The sequence below is a fragment of the Bos taurus genome, chromosome 5 (genome assembly GCF_002263795.3).
Source record: "Bos taurus isolate L1 Dominette 01449 registration number 42190680 breed Hereford chromosome 5, ARS-UCD2.0, whole genome shotgun sequence".
Lineage (NCBI taxonomy): Eukaryota > Metazoa > Chordata > Mammalia > Artiodactyla > Bovidae > Bos > Bos taurus.
The window spans coordinates 111,325,886-111,336,708 of NC_037332.1; the positions used below are offsets into that span (position 1 = coordinate 111,325,886).

General features: G+C 51.4%; 1 protein-coding gene across 3 annotated transcripts in view; it reads left to right on the forward strand.

Moving 5' to 3' along the window:
• GRAP2 (GRB2 related adaptor protein 2) overlaps window positions 1-4,791 on the forward strand; it is a 67,570-nt gene extending 62,779 nt beyond the window's left edge. For 2 of the 3 annotated variants that reach the window (XM_005207393.5, XM_005207394.5), the window contains exons 6-8: window positions 622-810; window positions 2,307-2,429; window positions 3,067-4,791. In XM_005207393.5, the coding sequence (XP_005207450.1) occupies window positions 622-810; window positions 2,307-2,429; window positions 3,067-3,246 (492 nt within the window). In that variant the 3' untranslated portion in view covers window positions 3,247-4,791. The remainder of the gene's footprint in view (window positions 1-621; window positions 811-2,306; window positions 2,430-3,066) is intronic. The other variant, NM_001192560.1, reaches the window with a different exon arrangement.
• Window positions 4,792-10,823: the final 6,032 nt, after the last annotated feature.

Consider the following 10,823-nt stretch of genomic DNA (forward strand, 5'->3'; position numbering starts at 1 on the left):
GTGCTTAGAACAGTGCCTGGCATATGCTAAGCCCAGGGCTCTGTGTAATTGTTTGTTAAATAAAAATAACAAGAAAGTGTCTCTGAGTCATGAGGTTGTGGTAGCATTCAGGAGAAAGGTCTTGTTTTTTTCCCTACATGCCCAGCAGCAGGCCTGGTTTCCATGGTGCTGTGAGAGCGTTGCTGTTTGGGTCTTTATCACCAGGCTATAAATGACAGTTCAAAATCATGCAAAGTCAATAGCAGAGCTTATCAGGAGGATAGGATGTCCAGCGGTGTGGCAACATGCGATAAGGAGGGGTGGCATTGTGTCAGTAAAATGGAATATTTAAGCTTGATTACACAGAAAAACAAGCCCACGAGGAAGGGACGAGATGGGTACCAGGTGGAAAGTGAATGAACCAGAGACCCAAACTCCCAAAGCAGGAGAATCTGAGAATGCACAAGCCACTGTGAAAACATGATGATCTGAACCATTGATTTTCTCTAAGCTGCTCCCACCCCCATCAGCTGTTTCTTGGAGCCGTCAGGAGCTAAGTCTGGGAACAGTTGCTGGAAGGGCTGGGTCGGGCCAGGAGAGGTGGGAGGAGGATGGATCTGTGTCATCTCTGTTCTCTCCCAGGGTCAGCGGGGCAACAGCCTGGACCGGCGGTCCCAGGGAGGCCATCCCCTGAGCGGGGCTGTGGGAGAAGAAATCCGGCCTTCGATGAACAGGAAGCCGTCGGATCACCCCCTGCTCCCTCCTTCGCAGTATCCCCCGGCCCCACTGCCGGCGCAGCAGCGGTACATGCCGCAGCATCATTTTAATCAGGTACCTGGGAAGGATAAAATGGGCACAGGGAGTGAGGAGGACCTGCTCTCCCCCCAGGCTTCAGCAGCCTTGTCCCCACTGCCACTCATCGTGTGAAAAACCCCACAATGCCGGAGACAACTGAAACAAATAAATGTTGGGGGCCAGTTGTGGCCCCAGGACCGTCTGTCAGGGGAGGAATGTCCCGGTCCAACCCTGGTCCCATCTGGACTCACTGAGCCCAGAGAAAAGATCCTGGGTCCTCAGAGGGCAGAAACATGGAAACTGCTTTTGGCAAAGACGTCTCTGTGAATTAAATGAGTCCCTGCTTAACCACATATACACACACATACACAAACACACATATACACACATGCACACATTCACACACATATACACATGCACATACACTCATACACATACATACACACATACATATACCTATACACGTGCACACATCCATACACACATACACACACATATATACATACAAACACACATCTACACACACATACACATGTACGTACACACGTGTGTATACATATAAACACATATACACATGCACACATCCATACACACATACAAACACACATACACACACATATACACATACACCTACACTCAAAATCACGTACATACACACACACACACACACACACCCTGAGGACTCCGTGAACAATGACTTCATTTTTCCTATCAGCACAATTCCATACCTTTTTGTGCCCCTTAACCCATCTGGCTGTCGAGATCTACAGGAAAAACGGATTAAGGCCAGAAATGGAGCCTTGCTTATTTATTTATTTATCCCCCGCCTTGTTCCAGATGGGATTTTAGGTGGCTCACTGAGATGGACAATGTAGCCAGATAACAACATCCCTAAATTGCTTAGCAGGGCACAGAAAGTCCTTCGTGAGCTGCCCCGATCTGCCTCTCCAGCCTCCTCCCCTGCTCCCTCCCCATGCAAACACATATCCCTGCATCGTTGTACTTCCTCTAGTTATCAGAACGGTTCACTGCATTTTCTCTCATGCTTTTGAGTCTATTTGCTGTCCCTTCTGCCTGAAATGCCGTTTCCTAGTCAATTCTACTCTTTAAACCGGAGTTCAAGCATCACCTGCTCTAAGAAGCCTTCCTTGATCACCAGGCCAACTCAGACAGTTCTCTCTGCTCACTCATCACAGAAATGCATACGGTTCCCCCTCTGAACTGATGTTCTCTGAAGACAGGGGCCTTCTCTTTCCAGATACACATCCCCATGCTTAAGACAGTCCTAGACACATGGTAGGTGCCTGATAAATATTCCTTGGTTGAATGAGTGAAATCTGGCATCATATTCACAACTTAAGGTCTGTTTGTCACCCTATACCCTCTCTCCCTTATCTGGGGTTTATTGTCCTCTGTAGTAAGTATTCTTGGAGCTCTGGCTGTGTCCATGGCATCAGAGCAAGGCGCTGGGGGAGCCCATGAGGGATGCTTCCAGCGGTGTGGTGATGGCTGTCCGTCACGTCTGTTTCTAGGAACGCCGTGGAGCCAGCCTGGACATAAACGATGGGCCCTGTGGCCTGGGCATGAGCACCGAAATGAATGCCGCCCTCATGCACCGGAGACACACTGACCCAGTGCAACTCCAAGTGGCTGGGGTATGTGAACAGCCCTCTCTGGGCTCAGTGGAGGAGACCGAGGGGCCAAGCAGAGAGACAGTTGGTCCTCCAGAAGAGGCCTCACACAGCACGGAGTTCACACAGAGGTGGAGGGAACCCAGCCAGTGATGGTGGGGCGAGAGTTCCCCGGCAGAGCTAATCCCAGCTGGCATCATCCAGCCTGCTGTTCTCAGTTTGGCTGTCGGGCCTTGCCCGGTTCTCATATTTCCTGGCTGCCATTCTAGCAGAGGGAGATCTGTTGCCTTTATCACTGATGAGGTTGTGCTGGCACCGAGGGCTGTTAGTCTGGGCACGCTGTGCTGTTTGTCACTTGAAGAAAATAAAGAAGACCGGCTATTGATGTAGGGAAGAGCAGCTCTCAAGGATCCCCTTGGGGCCTTGGGGGATAGGCTCAGAGGTTGCTCAGGGCTAGGCACCCAGGTCTGCTTTCAGTGGCAGCAGGGTTTGAGACCTCTCTGGAGAGCCATCCATCAGCCTTTGGGGCAGGCTGCTCATGGAGAGCTTTGTCTGGACCACAGGGCCAGCAGATTGTCTTCCGTGTGTGTGCTGGTGACTCGGAGCCCAGCTTGGCCAGCCCGGGCTCAGCAGGGCCTCTCTCTGTGTTTTCCCCCAACAGCGGGTGCGATGGGCCCGGGCGCTGTATGACTTCGAGGCCCTGGAGGACGACGAGTTGGGCTTCCGTTGCGGAGAGGTGGTTGAGGTCCTGGACAGCTCCAACCCCTCCTGGTGGACCGGCCGCCTGCACAACAAGCTGGGCCTCTTCCCTGCCAACTACGTGGCACCCATGATCCGATGAGGCCCTCTGGAGGGGATGGAGGCTTTTGTCTGAAGCTGCCTGCCTGCAAGGGACGGGGCAAGGAAGAAAAGCTTTGAACTACACACACATACATGTATATATATATGCGTGTGTATATGTTCATATGCACACGCATATATATGCCCATGTGTCCACACATTTTTAAATAGTAATTTATTGGCAAGTTAGTTGCTTACTTAGTCGATGTGAAAGGAACTCAGGTGGAGATTTATATTCATAGTTATTTTTCTACTCCCCTCAGCTGGTGTGCGGAAAGAAGGCAGCGGGGGTGTTGGGAAGCGGGAGGCAGGGAAAAGAAATCCAAACGCTTCCTGTCCTCAAGTCAGCACGGCTCCCTCCTCATCTCAGAAATGCTCGCTGAGAGGAGCTAAGCAGGTCCGCATCTGGCGCTGGACACGGAAAAGCAGGGCGGGGCTGGGCTTGGCGGGGCTTGTTCTAGTTTATCTGAACGTCCTGCTTCTCCCCCGCCCTAGGGTGGGTGTGTGGGCCCCTGACCTCCTCTCCCGCCAGGGTGGGCACTGCTGGGTGGAGGATGAAGGCACAGAATTGAGCTGGGCGCACGGAAGGGGTGCAAGGGGAGGGCTGGAGCAGCAGGGGGTCCCGGAGCCTGGGCAAGGCTGGCCCCCGTGGCCAATGCTCCCTCAAGCGAACATTCCTCAGCTAATCCTCTCGCCTGTGGCTGACTTAAAGAAGCGGAGACACTGAGAGCCAAGCACTGTTGGGAAACGGTGGGGTTTCTCACAAATCCCTCACTGGCTTTCTTGGGTGTAACCTCCATTTCCCCCTGCAACCAAGAAAGCAGCGTCTTAGCCTCTGTAAGGCGCTTGGAGAAGGCCCAGCTGAAGATGGTGGACTTTAGAACTACTGTTTCGTGGTTCCCAGGGTGTCTCTTCAGGGCTCTGTTTCTTTCCCCTCTTGGTTTTCTGTATTTTGAAGACGCTTTGCCCAGCGGCACAGAGAGACGCCCATCCCTCAAGAACGTTGTTTAGCGCCTCATGGACCGATTGGCCGTGACCCTGGGTGGCGGGGGGCTTTGAGAGAGCTTCCTGCTCCTCCGACTGTGGGCCCGCTGCTGGCACCTCCCGAGCCCACGAGCTGCACCTGAGAAGGAACCCCACTGCTGCTGTCTCTCCTTCACCTCAAAATAGACTCCTGTCTCCCAGGGCTCACCTAGGGGCGTGAAGCACAGAGCAGGCTGGCTGGGGGGCAGGGAGGGACGCTGGAGGAGGACGCCCAGGGTCTTAGCAGAGCAGGAACAAACCTGTCTGCCCCGGGCACCTAGGGGGCCAGTGTGTGTGTTGGTGGCGGGGGTCCTGAGACATGAAGGAAAGGGCTGGGGCGGAAGGGATGGTGAGGGAACATGGGGCTGGGAGGCGAGGGGGGACGGACCTGGGGCTCTGTCCTCGTCCCACCCGTCCTGCTCTGAGGAGGGACCAGGCAGCCTCCACCCAAGGCACTGAAGAAGCGTTTCTGACTCAGAAAGTCAACTGTCCATGTTAACGCAGGCTGTCTTGGACTCTGAAATCTCTCGTTCTCCTGTCGCCTTTAAAGAAAAGGGGGAAATGAAAAAACTCTGTGGTGGATCTTGGGAGGGAAGAGAAAAATAGCCCTGAGAGGTGGGGGGGGGGGGGGGGGGGGGGTGAGAGTGAGGAAGCCGGCCTTAGGAAATGAAAGTGCGGGGAGGGAGGAGGGAGTGGAGACATTTCAAAAGATCCCGGAGCAGCGTGAGAGGCTGGAGGGGTGGAGGAAGACACTGGAGTGATGGGTCAGGGGGCAGACAGGGCGCAGGCAGGAGGGACCCGAGGCTGGTGGGCAGGAGGGACCGGGCAGAGAAGACACGGCAGGACCAAAGAACAAAGGCCAAGGAGCCCTGATAAATGTTCCAGTGCTGAGCAATGTGAACAAGTTACAGTAAATAAAAGCCAAAAGTAGTGTTTGATTTTACAGTATTTACAAACCTCATGCTATAAGCGGCCTGCAGATTGGGTCCCTTTTGTCTCATGCTGTGGGAAGACCAGTCCCAGGGAAGATAGAGGAAAACAACTTGATTCTAGCCTGGGTTTTGTGCCTTGAAACACTCCTCAGGAGAGCGGTCATATTAATAAAACACAATGCCTTTGTTTTTCTGGGCTGGGTCTGGTGTCTGTGTCACATACCCCTTGGGCAGAGGGCAGGAGTCACTGACCTGGAACGGCTGACCACACAGTGTGGGTAAAGCTTTCAGAACCCCTGGATCTGGACCTTCTGTTCCACCAAAGCTTTTATTTATTTATTTTTTAATTGAAGGATAGTTGCTTTACAATATTGTGTTGGTTTCTACCAAACATCAACATGAATCAGCCATAGGGTTACCTATGTTCCCTCCCACTTGAACATCCCTCCCATCTCCTACCCCATCCCACTCCTCCAGGCCCCGGGTATGAGTTCCCTGAGTCACACAGCAAATTCCCATTGGCTATCCATTTTGGATGGTATCACCAACTCAATGGACATGAATCTGGGCAAGCTCCAGGAGATGGTGAAGGACGGGGAAGCCAGGCGTGCTGCAGTCCATGGGGCCGCAGAGTCGGACATGACTGAGCGACTAAACAATAACAATCCATTGTACATGGCAATGCATGTGTCCATGTGACTCTCTCCATGCATCCCACCCTCTCTTTCCTCCCCGCATCCCAGCTATGTCCATAATCCGCCAGAGCTTTTAACCTCTCTGAGATGATCAGAGAGCCTTTCTCCTGCTTGTTGGACAGCTCAATTCAGAAGGAGGCCAGAGTCACCCTAACCACCCACAGAGAGAACACGGACCAGACTAAGCGGACAGGGACCAAGCTCTCTCCACGTTCTAGGGGGAGGGGAGCCCTCTAGCCCTACCCGGGACAGCTCTCTCCACCCGCACCAGGGGCGGGTCCCCCGCAGGGCCTCGCACCAGTGACACAACCAGGAAACAGCATTGTCTCTGAACCACTCTGGGTGACTTGGGAGCTACCAGGAACTTCCAGAGAAAATCCAGTTCCTGTTGGACCAGTCTGGTCTCCCTCAAGCTTGCCGAGGCTCGCAGCATTTTAAGCGTCTTGTGACTGCCCCCTCCCACCCACTTTTAGATGGCCTTAGGGTGACCTGAGGCAGCACTTCTCAAAACCAACGTTCCTATGAATTTCCTGGTTATTGTCATTTAGTCGCTAAGTCTTTTGAGACCCATGGACTGTGGCCCACCAGGCTCCTCTGTTCATGGGACTCTCCAGGCAAGAATATTGGAGCAGGTTGCCATTTCCTTCTCCAAGGGATCTTCCTGACTCAGGGATAGAACCCGTGTCTCCTGCATTGGCAGGCAGATTCTTTACTACTGAGCCACCAGGAAAAACCCAATGCGTGCTTGCTAAGTCACTTCAGTCATGTCCAGCTCTTTGCGACCCCATGGATTGTAGCCCACCAGGCTCCTCTATCCATGGGATTCTCCAGGAAGAATATTGGAGTGGGTTGTCATGCCCTCCTCCAGGGGATCCTCCTGACCCAGGAACTGAACCTGCACCTCTTATGTCTGTCTCCTGCATTAGCAGGTGGGTTCTTTACCACTAGCATCACCTGGGAAGCCCCATGGGGAATATGTAAAATGCAGAGTCTGACTCAATCCTGCATCAAGCTCCAAGGTGATGTTGCTGAGTCCATGGACCACACTTGAGCAGCAAAGGGAAAGAACTTGGCAGCAGGCTAAACAGCTACAAAATCTAATCAAATCTCTCTTCTAGGGATACTCAGGCATTTCTCTTTGTCGCTAGCAAGTCACTTTGGCTGTGGAATAGACAGACATGATTCAGAACTGTCAGAACACCATTTGCACTAGGCAGCCCAGACATCTTCTTTTAGCGTCTTCATCTCCATCAAGAATCAAGGAACATCAGAGCACAAGGCATTCCGATGAAACACAGACAGAGATTTCCTAACAGTGATTACTGTAAACACAAGCAGAGATTATAGAAATCGTGAAAGCTTTCTCAGGAAAGCCTTACGCTCCTGTCAGGTGTGGTCCAGCTCGGAGGCAGGGGGTTGGCCCTATGACATCATCAGATCTCCGCTAAGTCCAAGCAAAACAGGTCACACGTGAGGCAGACTGGCGTGGTTCAAATATTTGCCGTTTGCTTTGTGTAAAGTTGGCCTGGAATACCAAGGAAAGAGCCTGAGAAAAACCTGTTGTATTTGATTTACTGTGTATTGTTGGCTGTGCTGGGTCTTCGTGGCTGTGCAGGCTTTTCTCTAGTTGTGGTGAGGGGGTGCTGTTCTCTCGTTGCAGTGTCTGGGCTTCTCACTGTCCCGGCCTCTCCCATTGTAGAGAATGGGCCTCTAGGGCAGGCGGGCTCAGTAACTGCCGCTCCCAGGCTCTGGAGCACAGGCTGAATAGTTGTGGCGCGTGGGCTTAGTTGTGGCACCCCAGCTCCGCAGCATGTGGGATCATCCCAGACCAGGAATTGAACCTGTGTCTCCTGCATTGGCAAGCGGATCCTTTACCACTGAGCCACGAGGGTTGCCCTCAAGTCTTTAAATACTTCTATCACCTTGGAAATGCTATCATCATCTCTCCCTTAGGCAACTGAATTCACCTCTACCCTTTTCTCCCTGCACAGCCCCTTGTCCCCAATTCATTCTCTATACAGATCCCAGAGCCAGCTTTGTAAAACATGAGTCTAATGGCACCACTTTCCCGCCCAATGCACTTAGGTTTACATCCAAAGTCTTAACGCAGCTCTGTGAGGTCTGGCCCCCCTTCACCCTCCCCAGCCTCCTCTGTTTCATCTCCCCTCTTTTGTTTCATGTCCCTGCCCCCCTGGCCTTCTCTCAGCCTCCAGATGGCCAAGGATCTGTCTCGTATCTTTCACACCTGCTATTCTCTCTGCCTGGAATGCATATCCCCTGCTTTTCACCTGGCTCAACTCCTACACCTCTCCAGCTCTTGGTTTAAATGTTACTTTCTCAAATTGTCCTTTCCTGACCCCTAATCTAAAATAAACCCTTCCCGGGACTTCCCTGGCAGTCTAGTGGTTAGTTCACTGCCAAGGGCCTGGGTTCAATTCCTGGTTAGGGAACTAAGATACTGCAAGCCACATGGCACAACCACAAATCATCATCCTTACCATCATCCTTCCCGTTAGACTATCTCATGGTTCCTGGTACTTCTCCTGAGGAGCACATACACAGAAGATGGTACCAGAATGATTACTATGACCTATTAGACGGTAAGCTCCTTGCGAGCAGAATCGTCTCTGTTCTGTGAACCACTGTAGCCCCAGCATCTTGATATTAACATTGATGCCCGAGTTAAAGTAGCTCTTGGCCACGTGTGCGTGCTCAGTCTCTTTAAGTCTTGTCTCTTTGCAACCCCACGGACTGTACCTGCCGGGCTTCTCTGTCCATGAGATTTTTTCAGGCAAGAATACTGGAGTGGGTCACCATTTCCTCCTCCAGGGGATCTTCCTGATCCAGGGATTGAACCTGTGTCTCCTGCATTGGCAGGTTCTTTACCACTGAGCCACCTGGCTCTTGGCCATCTGCCCTCAAAATCTCCAGCTTCTTCTGGAAGCCCAAAAGACAGAAGATGGTATCTCTCATGTGTTTAAGCACCAGTCTGCTGGTATCTCCTACTCTGGCCGTCTTCAATTGCCCAGGACATTGTCTGCTGACAACGTCTCCCCTGATGCTGCAGATTCACTGTGTATTGCATCTGTCTGCTGGTGAAATGGCCCAGTCCTTCAGGAAAACAAATCTGCCCCATCATCCACGTGGCAAGGAGTGGGGTGGAGAATGACCTGCACCCAACTCTGAGTAGCCCTTGTCCCTGGACTCCAGAGAGGCACTGCTTGGGTCCAGGGTCCCTCACCAGAGTCTCTCCATCAGACGGGACAGTGATGCCACCTTCTCCTTCATCTCTTTTCTTTCTTTAAAATAAATTGTTGCTTTTTAAATTTATTTTTAGTCTATTTATTTGACTGCGCCAGGTCTTACTTGCATCATGCAGGAACTTCCATCTTCGTTGCGGCCATGCGGGTTCTTTGGTTGTGGCAGATGAACTCTTAGCTGAGGTCTGTGTACATGTGCATGCTCAGTCATGTCCAACTCTTTGTGACCCCGTGAACTGTAGCTCGCCAGGCTCCTCTTTCCATGGAATTTTCCAGGCAAGAATACTGGAGTGGGTTGCCATTTCCTCCTCCAGGGGACCTTCCTGACCCAGGGATCAAACCTAGTTCCCTGACCAGGGATCGAACTGGGCCTCCTGCGTTGGGAATGTGGAGTCTTAGCCACTGGACCTCCAGGGAAGTCCTCGTCTCTCTTCTGTCTCTCTTCCTATCACCCCTTTCTCCTTCAGCTAAAAAAATGCTCCTGTACCTCTTCATTTGTGCAGTAATGTCCCAGGAGATGTGCACTCAAGTTGTACAATCTGGGCTTAGCTATAATTCATTCGTGAAATCAACAAATATTTACAAAGCACTCCCAGGGACCACACACAATCAGCCATTGGGTCCTTCCCATCTCTTGACCTTGCCCTCTCTCTGCTTCTGTGCCACAGTCACCTTCTTGTTTCAGATTTCCCTTGCTTCCCTCCCAGGTCACTGCCATGGTCTCAGAACTGGCCTCCCTGCCTCCTGGGTGGCCCTCTCAATCCACACTGCCAGAGCTGATTAACATGCAAAGCTGATGACATCGGGCTTCCAGTAAAGCCTTCAGGGGCTCCCCGTGGTTTTCAAGCTAGAGTTTAAACTCCTTAGCTTCTCACTAAAGACATTTTGTGATGTCCTGACTCCTGCTTGTTTGTTCAGCTAAAATCCCCACCTCTGCCCAAAATGAGTCATAGTATCTCAGACCTCTGAGTCTTCCCAGTCTGTTCCTTCTGCCTGGATTGTTTTTCTCCCACTTTTGATCTAGACCAGTGCTGTCCAATACTGCAATAATGATGGGAAAGTCTATCTGCTCTGCCCAATGTGGTGGCCTCTGGTCGTATATGCAGTGTGTCCAGTGCAGCTGAGTTAGATAGCCAAGTGCCTACTTATTGGGCTGTTTGGATCCAGACAACTGCTACTCCCTTTCAGGCTCACGTTCTGCACTGGAAAGCCACCCCAACTTCACAGCTGATGTGGATTCTCCTTCTTTATGTCCCATAGCATCTTTGCTCTGTCTCTGTCCCCACACTCAGAACTTCATTGCCTCAACCTGCCTCCCCCACTGCCCTGAACATTTCTGAGGGCAAACAGTTCACTCAACAACATGAATGCTTTAGTGTGCTGGTACAAGTGTAACAACTGGCTCTTTGAGGAAAAGCCCTGATTTGTCATGTTTGTCAATTTAGTGATGTAAACACTCCTACGATGTGACCAGAGAATGAAAAGACAAACCACAGAATGGGAGAAAGTATTTGCAAAAATCCTATGTGATAGATACGTTATCTAAGACTGAGATCCAAAATAAACAAAGAATTCTTAAAACAACAATGAGAAAATGAACAGCCCAATTCAAAAATGGGCAAAAGACTTGAACAGACACCTCACTGAAGATATAAGATGGTAGGTAAG